Here is a 19,038-nt window from a genome sequence, read left to right as displayed (position 1 = left end):
TTAAAACTATCGAACAATGATTGTGGTCCTTCCAGAATACTGTTTTCCTCTTATAATTGCCTTCGTTGTTTGAAGAGTTAACTCTTTTCCCACTTAGCAGCTCCTTTCCCTAAGTAACTAGAAGTGGAGCTATTCTTATAGGGCTCCCTCTCGGAAAGAAAATACTTACCATGTCTCTAACACAAATAACAGTGCCCTAGGATGTAACTATCAGTTCCAGTTGCTGGAACTGAAACACAATTCAGTAATGTTTTAGGGTTTTGTTTTTTTAAATATGTTTAAAAATTCTTTTTCTTGGTGTGGGGAGGGAAAGCATCAGGTAAGTAGCTAATGCATGTGGGGCTTAATACCTAGGTGATGGGTGGATAGGTGCAGCAAACCACTATGACACCCGCTTACCTATGTAACCAACCTGCACATTCTGCATGTATCCTGGAACTTAAGTAAAATTTAAAAACTAAAAATTAGTTTTTCTGCTAACCTTGAGGAGGAGCAAGGCTTGAAGTGTCTCCCTTTCAGAGGTAGAATAAAGATCAATATTGTTGTTTAAGTCACTTCTCTGCCACTGTTAATTAAATCAATGAATTATCTAATGCGGCCTTTCCAGTTCTTTGCTGTGTCTAGTAATCCTATACCTAGGACGTCAATTTAAAAAAGGATGTTTTCTGGAAATCCTGAGTATAAGGGCTGTCATCACAAAATATCCCTGGCTAGGTGGCTTAAGCAATAGACATTTATTTCCTTGAAATTCTGGGGTCTAGAAGCCTGGAACCAAGGTGTCAGTAGAATTAGTGTCTTCTGGGAACTCTCTCCTTGGCTTGTAGATGACTATCTTCTAGTGTCTTTATATGTCCTTTTGACTCCGACTGTGTATGTCTGTGTCCAAATCTCCACTTTTTTGAGGGACACAAGTCATATTGGATTGGGGCCCATTCTAATGACTTCATTTTGACCTAATTACCTCTTTAAGGCTCTGGATCCAAATACAGTCACATTCTGAGGGGCTGTGGAATAGGACATCAACATATGAATTTTGAGGGGACGTAATTCTGTCCATAATGTCATGTAAGACCAGGTATGAATAAGCCTATTGCAAGCCACAAACACAGAATTTGACTAAGATGTATTTGTTCAAATCCCCACTATGTGTTTTACCAGCTGTTGGTCTTTCAGCAATTCACTTAACCTGTCTAACTGTAATTCTAATTAAGCATATAATAGTCATCCCTCTCCCAAAAGATTGTTGTGAGGATTGTGTCTAATTAATAACTATAACTAAAAAGTGTATATATATATATATATATATATATATATATATATCTAGCACAGCATCTGCCTTGTAGTCATTGCTCAATAGAAGGGAAGTAGTTTATTACAACTTTCTTTTGAATTTGGATCCAGACTTTTTGGGAACTGGAAGATTGGCAAGTCAGTAAATATTAGTGACATCAAGAAGGAGAAGTAAACGAGCATTATTGAAGTATAATATATTGAGTCCTCTTATGCACACAGTGGGCCAAAAGTTTGGTTTTTGCATAAGATCTTTAGATTCATTCATTCAACAATATTTACTGTGCATGCAATATTTACCACATACAGAAAGCAGTCATCTCACCTAGGTATGGAGGGCTCTACTCACAGCCAATACTCAGTCTCCTATATTCCTTGTAATAGATTCCCTGGCATTGGGGAATTTCTGTGAGTCTCAGAATTTAAAAGGTGCCTCAAGTTGAAGTACTATTACTGCAGTCAGAAATGTTTTTGCTTTCTTCACAAACAACCTTACCTATATTCAGGGGCTGTTGTGTGGTAACATGCTGCTGGTCCACATTACCAATTCAGCTGCTGCAGCAATTACAAAAAGGAATTCTTGCTAATGATAAAAGCCATTATGCTGTTCCTGAAGAGAATGCATTCCATAGCATTCATTAATTGTGCCAACTTGGAGATGCACAACTACCACTGCATACACTTGAGATGACACACCGTAAGGATTGGAACTCTCTCAAAGCCGCAGTGTATGTCTGTGTTGCTTTGCACTCTTGCATTGCTCATCCTTTACAACAGCCCTTCTCCTGTCCTCGTTCTCAAAACTAAAATTAAAATCAGAATGAAGTAAGGCTGCAGAATGTCATTTATGAGGATGGATTAGGCTTCAGTCTCCTGGAACCACCTTGGGTCACTCATCTCCATGGAAGACCCCCCAGACGGTCTAGACCCAGAGTCATTCACAGCCACACAGAAGTTAAAAATTCTCCATCCTATAGCATGCCCTCTTTAGAAAAAATGAGCATAATGATGGGAGATTGTGATAAATCTTTGATGTCTTTGTTCATTAGTTTCCTTATCTCTCTCTCTCTCTCTCTCCTCTCTTCCCCTACCCCATTATTTTCTCTTTGACATGAACAGCCAACATCAGATGATCTTGTTTCATCTGCTGAATGTTCAAGTGATGATGAAGACTTTGTTGAATGTGAGCCGAGTACAGGTAGGTCAGGTCAGTCTTGTTTTGCTTGCTTTTTTCTTTTGCAAAAAACAATACATACATATATGTGATTATACATGTGTTTTATATAGAGATTATAGTGTGTTAATGTGTGTATATTTTTATATCTATATATGTATAAGCATACATATATAAATATTCTATCAATGAAAGCATCAAATTCCATGGAAGGAGCAATAAGATCCTAGAAAAATTTTAAGTCAGTCTCTTGATAGCTAACAAAAAAATCATGTTATATGACTTAACATTGGGCAAACAGATGCCCAGATTTACCACTGGAGCAGCAAATGTGTAGCAGCCAGTGGCATTATTGGTTTGAAATAATGAAATTTGAAATATGAAATTAACAGAGGGTGGGAACGTGAGGAAATGTATGTTGGAATGACATCAAAAAAGGATGAACTCATGGAGGAGCTTAAAGATTGGTAAGTGGAGACATAAAGATTGGTAAATATCACTTAAAACTAATTGTTCTGAGCGAAGTGAACTAAATACATATATATATATATACATACATATATATTTATATATTCCATGGGATTTCAACAGCAGTTAACATGGTATTATCTTTATACTAATTTTGTTAACTGTGTGTCTACAGAAGTTGTGCAACAACATAGTAAGCACAAAATTAGTACTGTACCATGCCATGTCAACAGCTGTGATGCTTCAAAATGTATCTACTGTGCTGAAGTTGAGAAGACTTTAGCAATCAGAAGCTTCAGTGTGTTCCCCATTTGGACCCAGATACATTTTGATGTTTTATGGTTTTTCTTTATAGTGAGCTATATATGAGATAATGTCCAGCAGGCAATTGCGGTCCCCAATTATTTCCTATCAACTTTTCCCAGTCATCTGTTTTGAGACTTACTATAATTTAAACATTTATATGTATATAATAGAGAACAGATATCATCGAATTTCTGTGTATGTTTACTAGAATTAAAAGTTGGAGTTGGGCCAGGATCTTATTTCTGCAAAGACTAAAATAAATATAAAACTTTCTAGTTGAATTTTTGGGTTGTTTTCCTTTTTTTTTTCCCTTTAAGAAAAGGAGAGTCATTAAAAATTCTCTTTTGCTACTTCTAGAAAATGTAAGCTTCATGAAAAATTAATCTAATAAAAATAAAAACCTGCCATTTCTTACCCCTAAATGATTTACAAGATTTCAAATTTGTTGAAGCCTGACTGCTTTGGTTTCTTGCAAGTGGCTTTGGATCCAGGAAGTTCTGTGGGTTCACACCCTTAGCATGACACAGGGACATATCATTAATAAGATTGGGCCTTCCATTCTGCAGTGTCATCTGTTCCACTGGGAGCTTAGCTGTGTGGAGGGAAAGCAAATGTGACCTGGTTGAATAATTTTCAGATTATTCGGTAATAATAATCTGTATGTGCTATGTGAGGTTTTAACCCTAAAAGGGCAGATACATCCAAACTTAACCAGAACTCAGGTGCCAAGTTTTCATTCATTCATTCATTCATTCATTCAATAAATATTTCTGAGCACTCAGGCAGGATACAATATATCTCTAGATTTGAATCCTTCCTATTAAAAATAAGCTGTCAGAAGATAGAATAATTTTGCTGTCTAACTCCTAGCATAATTCAGCAAATATTTTTGAGTCAACTGTGTATGTTAAGCATGTGCTATATATTAAGGGTTCCTGTATTAATATGACACAGTCCACAACACAGATTAAATTAGCTTATTTTGTGGCAAACAGTTTAAGATACCTAGCCTTTAATTATATTTTTCCATATATTTTTTTAGATAATATCTCACTCTGTCACCTAGGCTGGAGTACGATCACATGTTCATAGCTTGCTGCAGCCTCAAACTCCTAGGCTAAAGGGATCCTCCTGCCTGAGCTTCCCAAGTAGCTAGGACTACATGCACCACCATGCCAGCTAATTTGTTTTATTTTTTTGTAGAGGTAGAAGTCTCACCATGTTGCTCAGACTAGTCTTGAATTCCAGGCCTCACGAAACCCTCTTGTCTTGACCTTCAAAATGGTTTTCTTCCTTTCTTAGCAGTGGTATCTCTATATGCAGCAATGTTTATCAAATCTGTAGATTTTAAGGCTTATAAAAACTGAGGCTTGGTCATTCTGAAATATCACCATCTTTCCTCAACTATTTACCCTGCCTCAGAAAGTCATCTCCATAGCAACCTTCATCATAAGGCAGTAGGCCTTTCCAGATCTCAGCTTCAGATTCTCAAGCTCTATCTGTAGCTCCCCAGGTTATAGGTATATATTGCTATTTGGTATGAGACTTGAACACGCCTACACCTGAATGGCCCCAAACTAAACTCATTTGTTTTCTAGAAGCCACACAGGAATTTTCTGATTGAAAAGCAGGGGACAGAAATTCAACAGCAGCATTCCTTGAATAACATTTGGCAGGAGGGGAGATACAGTTTTTAAAACAGTCTGTTGTGTTCTATAAGGGACCATGAGAGGAGATGAAGTAAGTGACAGAACCTCTACCCTGAAAGAGCTAACACGTAGCTCTAGTAGACGGGTACTGATTTCCTCCACCTGTGATTATTCAACTCCTCACATTTGAAGAATGAGCGTTGCATTTTTCTAATTTTACTTACTCCCTAAAGTATTCCTGGTGAGTGATTTGGATATAGAGGGAAATATGTCAGAGGTATATTTAATACAAGAAGTAGGTAGATATTCCTAGCAATGCAGAGAGTGAAGAGGTTTGCCCAGAGGACCTGATTTGCACCAATGGGGATTACCTGCTTAGAGCTATCAAGCCCTGTTTTTCATCACATAAGAAGTATGTCCTCAGCCTGCATGTTCTCCAAAAACAATACAGATTAAAATTGGAAACCAGTTTCTTTGGCAAGATTTGCACTGCCTAAAGAGAAGGGATATACTGCCCATGCAGCAAGAAATAATGGTGATTTTTACATAACTTTGACATAAATTGCCAATCTTGCAATTCCACGTCACAGCTAAGATTAAAATTCTGGGTTTGAACAGCCTAATTCACTGCCTCCCTTTCTAAAATATTATTCCAGGCCTTCTGCTTGATGGAACTACACTAAATTTGGCTAACTTCCTTGGCCGTGTTCTGTCATACTTACTACTTTATCTTCTTTCACTTTGCTGCACGTTTATTATTTTCTAGCTGTCTCCGTTTATGAGGCATTTAACTTCTACAGGTTACTTCCTGATTAATTTACATCCATTTGAAGCTCTCACGTTTCATAAATTTGGGCAGTGTAGCATATGCTATAATTCAACAATTTTTATTTTCACGTGGGCATCAAATTTTAAATGAAATAATCTATTTTTTTCTCTAAATCAAATTGGATTTTTAAACTGCTGGGTTTAAGTTAGGTGTAAGCAATCACCTTTCATTCTCAGAACTGACTTTTGTGCTTAAGGGTCACGATGGTTTGGTGCAGCTTAATCTTATAATATTTAGGAACAACTTAAATATTTTTGGAGTTTGGTCAATAGGAGTCTAGAAACCTTGCAAATCCAATGGAAGTCAAATTTTCACTGTATATTTTTGCTGATAAATATGTAGATGAGTAAAAGTAATTTCCAAATCATGAGAACAAGGCATGAAGTAAAAGTTCAGTTAGGATTTGTTGAGTACATTAGTTTGAAATAGAGAACTTTAGATTTCTAACTTCATTTCCCCTTGAAGAGCTAAAATGAAACCTGTTGAATCATTTAAAATTTATGATTTCATATAATAAAGGCTGACCTACTAAAGCGTACATTTTTAAAAAAAATCAATTTTAAAATTTTTATGTATTTTGAGACTGGGTTATAAGACTGGCTAATTTTTCTATTTTTGGTAAAGATGGGGTTTCGCCATGTTGCCCAGTCTGGCCTCAAATTTCAGTCTCCCAAAGTGCTGAGATTATAGGCATGAGCCGTTGTTCATGGCCAAAACCTATGTTTTTTAAAACAAAATTATTCTCTGCTTTTTCCTATCCCTGCCTTTTTCCGGGAAGTAGATTCTTTTATAAGTCACAGATACAGTCCTTTTCTGAATATTTGCTTCAAGAACCCAGAATTGAAGCTTTAAACAATAAAGTTACAATAAAACCATCTGCATCAGATGAAAATATTCATAAGTGTATCTGAATAGCTATCTAAAGGTGAGGGTCAGAGTTTTAACTCTTGATTTATAAATGTTGTGTTCCTCACAAAAGAAATCAGTATCTATTTAATATTTTATATTCGTTCTTTGCATATAAACTGTTTCCTTTCCAACTGCACTTCTATTGATCTTAAATAGTGCAGTAAACTCATATTTCATTGTCCTTTTTATCTCTTTGAATCCAACAAGAAAAATAGATGAGCTGGAGAGCATTCAAATAACCACCAGGAAAATGGGATACCCTCCTGAGATTATGGAAGCCAAATAGCAATTAAGATCATTAGTAAATTCACATTTGTAATCTAAAATGTGGGAATGAATTCTGAAATTCAAAGAAAATAATAAAATTCACTTTCTGTTTCTTCTCTCTTACCGCTGCTGCAATCCCTAGAATTCCCATCTTTGGAAATAGAATAGTAAAAACAAATGTATTCTTAGATTAGCTCTCATATAATTAGAAATGATCAACTTCCTGTATTTTACATATTTATAGTTTCAAGATTCTAAAAGTCTTGGGGGCAGGAGGCCACAGAAAAGAGGGGGGAAATTTTATACCTTTATACTGGATAAATGGGCATGGCCATCCTTAACCAAATTGATTCATCCAGTCATTATCCAGGGGTACATTTTTCAGTTTGTCAATTAGCTAGTTTTCTGCCTTTACTTTTCTTAAATGTCCTTTGATCAAATCTCAAGGGACAGCACTTCCACCAGAGGGAAGACAGTAAAAGGAAGTGAAGATGAAACACATTCATCCATCAATAAGACTGCTAAACAGCTTTCATAATGGCTGGATTGAAGATGTTTAAACTAATGGCAGTAATATGAGATCACAAAATAATTGCTATGCTCAGAGTGGTTCTCAGGTATATTTTTACTCCTCAAACCTACAGTATTCACATTTGCATTTGGTGTTACTTCTACCGAGTTCCTCTTTGTAGCCCTCCTATAATATACAACCCAAACTGACTGAAATTTAAATTTAGCATAACACCAAGAGCATGTCTAGTATTTACCAGGTGAAACTGGATTCTTAATCTTTATCAGTTTGAGATGCCTCAGGAAAGTATCATCTGGAAATCTGGCACTGAGTTACTAAAAGCTTACCAAATCATTTGAGTTTTTGTTTGATGGAACATGGTAGAATATGCATGCAGCTGAAATGTGAACAGATAATAATTTTCTAATGAAGGATAAAGAGAAATAGGTTTTACCAGAATTTATAGATAACGAGAAAATGTGCTGATTGTTGCCCTTACATATGTTTGAAATCTTATTTATAGAAATACATTCCGTCACTAGTGTCTTCATCAAGTTTGAAGTTTTTAACCTGTTTGTTTTTGTTATAAATAAGCCAATTTTATTTAACTATTCATTTTAGAAATATTTTTCTATACAAAAACTCATTAGCAAATAGAATCATTTTAAAATTTCATTAGTCAATGGCTATTCAGAATCTAGTAGAAAAATAAATATCTAAGTTAAATGCCATAGGAATATTGGAGTATGACTGATCTGTAAATTCAATAGATATGTAAATGCTATCAGTTCTGGTAAAAGGCTCAGATCCACTTAAACACTTTGGCCAAAGGGATAATAGAAATAATCTAAGACAAGTGTTTTAGCTTTGGGAAGAGAACTGTACATCAATGGAGAATAACTTAATTCACTATTATTGGCTGTGGACATCAGTCATTTTAAAATTTGAGTTATAATACATGTCTAATGCACACAAGAGCAAATAGTTATTCACATACTTAGGTCTAGGCTAAATCATATCCATTTTCAACTGCCTTTATTTATCTACAAGTTAATAGAGTATGTTCATGGGAGCATAATATTCCAGATTAATGATACAGTTTTTGTCTTTATTAACCCACTCAATTATATCACTTTTTTATAACAACACTCCATCTCAAGTTAATTTTTAAGCCATTGTAGTAACTTTAAATCCTTAATGGTGAAATGCTTTGAAAATTAGAATAAGAAAATATAAGAATAGGAAAGATCTACTTAATTAGCTATTGCATTTTAGGCTCAGGAATGGTGCGTGTAATATATGTGGCCCATGGATTGACTTATGGATTTCATAACAAGTACATGTAATAAAAACAAAAAATCTGTTGAACTCCATTACCCAAGATTTTTTGGTAGGTTGGAGAACGGGGCAGAAGAATTCCTAAAATCAACGTATGAGTGTATATACTCTATCTAAATGTTGGATAAATCTCATATATATGTAACAATGTTAGGTAACTATGGGAAAACAAAAATATTTTGTTTTAGAAATATTGCTTCCAGAAGTTCAGTTTTTTAAGAAAGGCAGATATAGGAATAAAAGGGAAGAAAAGGAAGGGAAGGAACAATGAGGACAGCGAATGGAAATGCCCATGACATTATCAGCACTCTGCGAATGTTGGCGTACTCCAAGTCAGTGAACAGCATACCTTATCGAGGATAAGCAAGGGGAAAAAAAAAAAATCACACAAGATGATGCCAATCACTGACAGATTCAACTAACCCCAAGGAGCCTTCTTCTGTGTTTTAGTTTGGTAACAGAATTTCTCATTTATTATGACTAAAGAATTAGTACAGCTCAGTAAAGAAAGAAAGCAACACCCTTTTGAGGAATTCACATTTACAGTATGGTCAAGGGTCACAACCCTTTTAGGTAATAGGCTAAAGGATGGATATGTTGAAGAGAGAATTGCAGTCTGAACTCACGAGAACTCCCTGATTCCAAATGCCAATGCAAGTGGTAGATAAGGAGTGAGCTTAATGACATCATTAAGCAAGTCCCCCAAAATAAATAAAGAGGGATGGGGTTTTAAAAGAGGAGTTTTTATGGGATTTATTTTATTCTTCTTATTCTACATGTTTTTTCCACAAGCCCCAAGTATATGTACTGTGTGTATATATATGATAGGCATATATGCAAATAAGAGTGCCTGTCACTCCATGTATATGTAGACACAGTATAAGTGATATTAGACTAATGTAAGCAGAGATTAACAGCCCCTACCATCAGTCATGTGTTTACACAGAAATTCATGCCATCATTCTTAACCAGCATCAATCAACATAGATGTGCATGATACTGTTTTAACTTGGCAAACAACGCATGTTGATTTTTCTTTAGGATTTATTTGTCATGATTGTAATGGTGACTCCATAATTCAGTTATCCTTGGGAGGGGTGGAGAGAAAAAATTATACAGATATATCTATCAGTATATGCACATTCCTGTGTATATATATAAATAGATATATACCTTGTATATATTTGAAGAACATTTTGTTGTTTCACCTCATCTTGTGCCGCATGAATTTTTGGTGGTTGAATTTATTTTGTTTTGATTCATATTTAGTATTTTGGTCATTATGGCTATTTTTTAACTCATTGCTATATTTTTATGAGTAATTATAATCATTATTTTCAAATACTGAGAGATACATAGATATACAAATCAAACAAGGCAAAAAAATCTTTTCTTGCCATCCTAATCTCGAATTCCTCCCTTTTCAGCATATCCCTCCAGTATTTATCTCAAAACAAAACAAACCCCAATGAAATCCAAGAAAGTTGTGTACAAAAGAATGAAATACTGTGTTTTCCCCTTCCTCCTCCTATATCTGCATATTTTTTCCTTCTAATTTCCTTTTCTTTCCTTTTTATTTTCCCCCATATCTGCATGGACCCCTTGCCTTTACTTTCCCCTTTATGACAATGTAATTAACTGAAAAGATAAAAGAAGAGCCAGAAAAAAATCAGAAAAACATTAGAAACAACTAACAGAGAAACAAACACAGCCCTCTCCACAAATTTCAGATGGCATAAAAAGAATTTTATTGCAGATATAGAATATTTGTTGTATCTTTTATTTCTGTCTGGACAAGCCCAAGATCATTGTGTGGCATGCAGTGACAGTTTTGTAGCTAATGAACTAACCATGGCCTCCATCACAAGTGCATGACACCATCTTGTGTTTCATCCAAGTGGCACATCCAGGCTAACCCAGCAAGTCCAGTGTATGAGCTGTGGGGATAACATTCCTCTGTAGTTATAATTTCATGGGTCCTCGTTTGATTATTATTTCCACTGGGTCATGGCAGCTGCTCTCGCAGCATCTCTGTACAGTTTTGTTCTTGTGTTTTCTCTTCCTGGCACAGCAGTCAAGCATGTGTCTCTTGTTTGTCGCATCGGTCTTGCCATCTTGTCTTGGTCCACTGTCGTGATGTTGTTCTGTGATTCTGTTCTCTGTTTGTAACATGTGGTTTGAAATCCTCTGCCCTGATTTCTCACTCTCCTATTGTCTGTACTTTTAACCTTACCCCTAGGGAACTTCACAAAGAAGCAAAACAAACTTTCAGTCGCATTGTAAGGCTGATAGCTGGTTTGCATCTGGAAGTCATAAGTTATGCTTTTTACCTGACTTAAGGAGGAAAAATTTACAGTGGGAAAGTACTGATAATTATACTCAAACAGCAATCTGATCAACGAAAATAAGAAACCCTTGTTGATTTTTTTTTTTGGTATGATTAAATGAGCTTACTGTTAAAGGGACTTCATATAAAAGCTAATTTCCAGAGTTTTTTTCATAAATTATCAGTCTTCTACTCAGAAACTTTTCTTCAGGAGCAGATCGACTGAAGAATTTTTTCAGGAATTACTAGTGAGGGGGCATCACTTCTGCTGTGTAGAGCTGTGCCTGTTGCTGATTTGGTGAGGAATTTTATAGAAATCTGCAAATGTCTTATTATAAAATTCATTTATGTTTACGTATTAAAATATAAATGTGTTCAGCAAGGCATCTGAGGAGGGGAAAATAAACTTCTTAACTCACTGGTTCCACCTCACGCATATTTCGAGGTAAGATTATCTTTTGTTCTTTCTGATTAAACTAATGTACATTTTACTTTATTTTTTAATTCATGGAAGCATTAGAGAGCCAACACTTCAATTTGCACCTAAATGCATTCTTTTCCTATTCCAGAGAACTCAACATACATAATAGCTTTAGTTCTGAGAAGAGTCTACATTTCAGACAAGAGTAGAAGGAAGTGCCCAGTTAATCGTTCAACATGCCTAAAGATTTAAGATGAAAAATCTATTTTTAATCTGGAAAAAAAAAGCCTATCAAGACCTGTAGTTTTCTGATGAAACCTTTCAGTTATACCAGGGTAGCTGTCGGTTTTTTTTTTTAAGGGTAAGGGGGCAAAGGCCAAGAATGAGGAATTGGATGGCTCTGTGGGCTAAGAACAACTTTCTGATGAAAGAAGGAAAGAAACAAGAAAGGTGAAGAAAGAGGAGGAGGGAAACGCAAATGAAAGGAAGGAGGAAAGGAAGAGATACTGATTATGAGGCAGGTACAGCTGCTTGCTGATAAATATTCAAAAACCAGCACACACACGCAGAGCCCTAATTTGTAGTTTTCCAGTTTCTGTCTAGCGTAAACTATTCCCACCATGGCTGACTTCAAGCTACGAACATGACAGCCCTAAACTCAGAATTGGGACATGTGCTCACTAGCACACAATTTTATGGCTTTTTCATCATATGTATACTATAGACTTCAAGAACCTCAAGAGACTAGATAATAGTAAAATTTAATAATTAGGAAGTACTGGGTTTTAAGTTTTTAATTATCTCTTTTTACTACATTTGTAAATTTATATATATTAACTTTTGAAAATGGCCATGTTTTTAAAATGGCCAAATTTTCTAAAAATTTTGCAATCTGTTGTCATAAACTGGCTCTAGCACACCACTAGCCCAGGTACGATGCTGGGTACATAAAAACGTAGTATTTTATTTAAATCTCATTTTGAGTTATTGTTAGATAGAAACTCCCTTGGTCATCTCACAGTTGAGAAAATTGGGATTTTAAGTTTGCTTGTTCAAAGTCACATACCTGCACATCAATGGTAGAGGCAATATTCAAACCCAAATCTGTTTGAAAATAGACATATTTTTCTATTACAGTGTGCCAGTCATTCTTCAACACTCGTCAAAGCACTAAGTTTTAGAATTTTGACATGCCCCTTTGTGGAGCTTAGCGTGACTGGAGTTTCCTTATTGCCTCAAGGATGCCTTTGCTTTAGCTGGCATGGATAAAATGAAGTTTATGTATTATGGTTTATCAACGGCAACATGAGGATTGTGAAACAAAGTTAGAACTCCTGATTGTCCTGTTTGGAAATGCCACAAAAGTGATGACCATGTCTTCATGAGAACGTTTGCTTTGACTAATTGTGTTTCTTCAAAATTGAGCTGCTAAATATTCCTCCCTTACTAACATTGACAATCAACAGGGTATTTCTTAGGTTTTCAAATTCTGTCTCTTGAGCTTTGGAAAGAATGTCAGATGCATTTCTGAGCACAGAATCTACAGCATGATTCCATTACTTAGTTATGTTTTCTAACTTTTAAACTATAATGTATTTTATTTAGTTACAGTTATGTGATGCATGTTAGTAACAAACTGCATAGTGAAATATCTCAATGCCCTTTGCTTCCACATTTCTAAGAGTAAACTAGTATATTAACATTTAAAACAGCATGAGGACCATAGTATTGCAGAAAACAACTGCAGCTTTTTAAAACAATCATTTCATTGTCAGATACTTAATCATTGCATTGTGAAAGAGTTTGAGAGATCCGGGAATTAAAAAGGAAAGTGTTGCAGCTTTTTAGGCCTTCTAATTTGACAAGATAGGTACTTTGATTAGGTTTCTGATAGTACAGTATTTTGCTTTGAAATTTAGTTGCCCCTATAGTAAACTTTTGTTGTTGTTGTTGAGACAGAGTCCTTACTCTGTCACCCAGGCTGGAGTGCAGTGGCCTAATCTCAGCTCACTGCAACCTCTGCCTCCCCAATTCAAGCAATTCTCCTGCCTTAGTCTCCCGAGTTTCTGGGACTACAGGCCTGTGCCACCACAGCCAGCTGATTTTTGTATTTTCAGTAAAAAGGGGGGTTTTACCCTGTTGGCCAGGCTGTCCTTGAACTCCTGGCCTCAAGTGATCTTCCCACCTTGGCCTCCCAAAGTGCTGGGATTACAGGCTTGAGAAACCATTCCGGGCCTCCCTGTAGTAAACTTTCAATGGCACCCTACACACCATTGACTAAAGTCCCTTGAAGTGATTTCTAGACTGTCACCTAGCCACTGCTACAACTTTGTTTCATCTTTCAGTGAATATTAGCACTTCCTTTAGTAAAATACAGCCATAAATACTTCACATTGTTAACTATTGTAATCCTTACAGCAATCAAGTGAGGGTCTATTATTATTATCTCCATTTTAAAGATAAGTCAATGCAGGAACAGAGGAGCTAAGCAAATTATCAAGATCACACCACAAGTAAGTAGAAGAAATGAGATTTGAACCCAAGCCAACTGCCCCTAGTGTCCAAACCCATCACTATGCTATCCTGTCTTACATAGTGCCTATTTTCAATTAACCTAAGCATATGAAATAGCTGCCTGCCTCCTTGATAATAAAGTCAATTCTGTGTATTGAATGTATTACATGGTTAGGAAATACTTGATAAAGAGGTTAGTTATTATGTATCACAAAGGCTTTAAGAATCTTGGTTGATGGGGCTTATAAAATTGTTCCATTATGACTTACTCAAATAACTTTGGTTAAAACGAGTTACCCTGGTTTCCTGTAAGAGGGAATGACTCCAATATTGGAGAGAAATACCAACACTTACATGAGGTGAGTCTCCCTTGATGTCACCTATATAATAATATGTGCTCTTGGGGTTTCTAGCTCATTACTTATTATCAATTCTGTTTAAAACCTATGCTCAGACAACAGCCACCTTTAACTGATATTAGGATTCTAAGAATAGAGGCTCTTAGTGAGAGCTTGGGTAAAGATGCTGTGTTTCATTTCAGAAACAATTATGTTCCCCGGAACGCAGTGATTTAGGTCTTACAAGAAAAAAAAAAAAAAAAAAAGTGAACTTGTATTTCTTTTCTTACACCCTTTCTCTGACACCCACATGCTCCTGACATCTCTTAAACTTGTACCCATTTCATTTTTCCTTTCATTTTCCTCACTTTCTTGTGGTATGCATCCAAAACTATTTAACACCCCTAATACACACACTTTTTTGTGTGTCTTCGAGTTTCCTATACAAGAAAAGAATCATAAAAGGAGGTATAAAGGACTACAGTTCACAATTAGAAAGGAAACATTTTTAAACTGTGTTTGCTTTTATGATAATCCTCCTTCCAAGGCAAGTATGGCCTGCCCAAGCATCTGAGGATTGCATTACCAATTTTATCAGTCTCGACCCATTCTGAATCCAGATCATAAACTGGAAAATGTGTGTAGTTGAAAATGTTTGCATACCCTCTGTCCTACAGCAGTGTTTCCATCTTAGCTTTGAAGCACAGAGACCTCTGCTTACTAAAAGATCATGAGAACTGGCAATACTGTATTGCCCAGTGTTCAAATTTGTCAGATTAGTGACCCAGAGCAAAAGTTGGGAGGCGTTTTTTCTGTAAGGACTGGGGTGTAAATATTTAACACTTTAACGATCTTACAGTCCCTGCTAAATCTGCTCTTGTAATGATGCAATAGCAGCCTTGGAAATAAATAAATGAGCAGGACTGTGTTTTCATGAAACTTTATTTATAAAAGCAGAGATTGAGCTGGATTTGACTGAGAGGTCATAGTTTACCCCAATCTAGAGAAGTCTGATAAACTAAAAATATGTAGTCTTTTTTTTTTTCTTTTTAATAAGAACTTCTTAGCCATTTTATAGCCAATCCCAACGTTTGTTGAGTGAGTTCTCCACTAAGTACAGGAGACTACATAGGATACCATAGGGCATTAAAAGCTCATTTTTTTTTTTTTTTTGTTTCAGAGTCTCTGTCACCCAGGCTGGAGGGCAGTGGCGCAATCTCTGCTCACTGAACCCTCCCCCCCCCCCACCCCGGGTTCAAGTGATTCTCCTGCCTCAGCCTCCCGAGTACCTGGGACCACAGGCATGCACCACCATGCCCAGCTAATTTTTGTTATTTTGAGTAGAGACAGGTTTCACCATGTTGGCCAGGCTGGTCTTGAACTCCTAACCTCAAGTTATCCGCCCACCTCAGCCTCCCAAAGTGTTGGGATTACAGGCGTGAGCCACTGCGCCTGGCCCTAAAAGCTCATCTTGAAGGACATTTCCCACCTTTGTTTTAAATATGCCACTATCCCAGACATGAAAAACAGTAACAAACGAAACCAGCGTCATCTCCACCTAGCTTGTACACTGCGTCTTTCGGTAGGAGTTTAACATCTTGCCCTTCATTTTGCCAGTCTGTCTTCTGAACTCCCCACCTCTGCTAGGTGTGGGCTGCATTCACCTCCAAAATTTCACACCTCTTTGGCAGTTGCTTCCTTGATCTCCAGCCCGCATACTGCGTCACATCCCAGAAATTCTTCCCCAAACCTTAGCTGTGGGTTATTGAGCTGACAAATGCCTAAATGACCAAGATATGATTTCACAACCTGCTGAGAACCTCTTCTTTCCCTGTACTCTTTGATTTGTAGCTTTATAAGTTTTGTAAAGAAAGAGAAATACATTCTTGGTGACACAGGCAGTGAATGAGGAGGACACAGTGAAGGGACACCATATCTGGGACTCCTTCCTGCACTGCGAGCCAAAGCATTTATTTTTATCTAGGCCTTCTGAATGTTGGAGGCAGCGGATTATACAGTATGGTGCAGGAAGGAACATCCTATGTCCTGAGGTGAATAACGTGTTCTACCACCTGGCAGCAGATTAGACCAGAGCAGGCAATGAATATACAGGTTCACAGCCGGATTTAGTACTGCTGCAAAAATGGCTTTTCCTTAAGAAGTTTTTAAATTTGTTTTTAACTTTTAGGGGTACATGTGAAGGTTTGTTACCTAGGTAAACATGTGTCAGAGTTTGTTGTACATATCATTTGATTACCTAAGTGGTCAGCCTAATATCAAATAGTTTTCTTTTCTGCTCCTCTCACCCTTCCTGCTCAAGTAGACCCCATTATCTATTGCTTCCCTGTGTTCGTAAGTTATCATTTAGCTCCTACTTACTGAGAAAATCCAGTATAAATTAATGCTTACTCTCTTTAGCATCTTTCACATTAGAAATCTATGGAGAAGAAATATGAAAGACTCATATATAAACATGGAGCAGACCACGAAGCTAAATCTTAATGGATCCCAAACCCCAGAGGGAGCATAAAGTGAACTCTTGGGAACCAGGATGCTTAGTAATAACATTATGAGCTTTCAACATTAGCAGCCCCCGCCCCAGTGTGGTTTTGAGCCTGGAGTTGTAAGGTTCCAAACTACAAAGAAAGCAAACAAAATGAAGAAATGACGCAAGGAGCCAAAAAAGATGGAAACTTTAGGAAAAGCTTTGGGGGGCAGGAGGCATGGGTTATATTTTTAAATAACCTATTGGAAGAGTGTTTTAATAAGCCTTTGAAATCAAAGAGATTATCAAAAACAAGAGGAAAACAAGGGTAAATTAGGCACTACTGATGGCCTGAGAAGGACATCACAGAACCAAGCTGCTTTTTCTCCCTTTCTGCTTACAACAACCTCACATTTTACCATGTGGCTAATTGGTTTGTTTACTTGTTTGTTTACCCTTACTCATTACTAGCTTTCTCTATTAAGCAAAGGAAAACACTTTGTCCCCAGGGGCCAGTGGCATAACATGATTGATGAAATAGACCAGACCTGATACAATCTGCAGTCATGAGAACTCTGAGCTGAAGAGAACATGCTCTCATTTAAAGGCATCCAAATTAAATATTTAGATAAAACTAAACTGAAGAGACTTCATGAAGGCCAAACAAGGCATAATGAGAGACACAGTGTTTTTTTATTTTGATTTTTTTAATTTCCTTTAACTATAACACTTTCATCACTTTGGAAGGATGTGCTTTCAGTAAAATTACTTGTTAAATAATCACTTGGTGACATCAAATTAAACAGCAGTCTCTTCCAAATTCCCATAAAACTGAGGCCCTTTTTTCTTGCATGTCTTTTTTACTCTTACAGTCCCAGAGTTTATATAACCTTAAGCTATTTGCTTGATGAATTTTAGAGTTCATTGTAATGCTTTTGGTTTAGGTGACCAAACTGTTGCCTACAAAGGTAAATTGATTTGCTCAAGGTCACTGAGCTAGTCCTTATTGGAGCTTTAATTAAATCCCAGGTGTCCTAAATCTTTAATCCATGCTACTTTACTGATTTCATATATCAAGATTTTTTTATTGTATTTCCAAAGATTTCTATTCTAAACTGAGATAGCATCCAACAGAGAATTCAGAAGTAGCATGAAATTGATTATCTTCCCTCTACTTCTCCTTGTTGCCATACAAGACACTATCATTGACCCACCTAGGGCTCCAATCTACAACTCTGTATTCTTTTAGTCACAAAGGGAATTAAGATTATAGACAAGCTGTGAAGTGATTAGTGAGGACTACAAGTCTCTTGTGGTACAGACTCAAATACATGCTCTAGTGATATGGTCTCAGTTATGTTATCTTCCCCTACAGAGGACAGATTAAGCAACCTAGAGTACTAGTTCCCAAGCTTAAATTTAAAACTAGCACCAGTCTATGCCCAAGCAATCAGCAACCCTAGTGAAATGAAAAAAGCAGGGACAATACAGTGAGTCTGCACTAAGTCAAACTTATGGAACTGCCCTACGTTCTGATATTGCATCATGTATTTTTGGATGGCTAAAATCAATGTCTCATACAAAAGCAGGATTTTGTTATTATATATAGCATCCTTAAGCAGCAAAATGAAGGTTGGCAATGATATGTCAGTCCTTCCCTACAGTTTTTCTTTGAAGTTTCTGCTCAGGCATTGAAAACAAACATCCAGGAAACCAAGAAACAAGAATTTTAAAGTATTCTCTGTGTTGGCTCACGAGACTGAGATTTTGAAGACTGAAGGCCTTTTTACATGTAAAGTTTTATTGTGAACTAATAAGGATGATGTTAAGACCAAGCCATCTATTTTATTGAGGTCCCGGTAAGTTACTAGTTTAAGCATCCATCACTTAGATAACAACCATTAAGATAATTTTTAATCTCACTTTAAAAATAGATTAATGGCACAAAATATATTTTAAAAACCAGTTTCGGATAAATTAATTAGAAGTCCAAGATCAGTTTATAAATCTTCTTAATGAAAGGTAGAAACTTCTAAGGACTGTGTGGATAATTCATACCTATAAAAAAAAAAGGTGTGCTAAATCTAGAATTTTTTCACCTTAAGCCTTATAACAAAGTAGAGCTATTTTAGAAAGCTGAATTAACCTACATTTGCACTAACATAACCATCTTTGTGTCAAGAGGTTAAATATTATAGTCCCCAGCCAAAATA

At 36.3% G+C, this 19,038-nt stretch overlaps 1 protein-coding gene across 43 annotated transcripts in view; it reads left to right on the top strand.

Moving 5' to 3' along the window:
- The window catches only part of NRXN3 (neurexin 3), a 1,699,208-nt gene that overhangs the window by 1,638,035 nt on the left and 42,135 nt on the right, over positions 1-19,038 (top strand). For 27 of the 43 annotated variants that reach the window (XM_032287216.1, XM_032287189.1, XM_032287215.1 and 24 more), the window contains one exon: positions 2,410-2,497. In XM_032287216.1, the coding sequence (XP_032143107.1) occupies positions 2,410-2,497 (88 nt within the window). The remainder of the gene's footprint in view (positions 1-2,409; positions 2,498-19,038) is intronic. The other 16 variants (XM_032287218.1, XM_032287217.1, XM_032287219.1 and 13 more) reach the window with 1 other exon arrangement.

The sequence above is a fragment of the Sapajus apella genome, unplaced genomic scaffold, assembly GCF_009761245.1.
Source record: "Sapajus apella isolate SASKATOON/1434 unplaced genomic scaffold, GSC_monkey_1.0 scaffold20, whole genome shotgun sequence".
NCBI classification, from domain to species: domain Eukaryota; kingdom Metazoa; phylum Chordata; class Mammalia; order Primates; family Cebidae; genus Sapajus; species Sapajus apella.
This window is presented reverse-complemented; position numbering and strand designations above follow the sequence as displayed.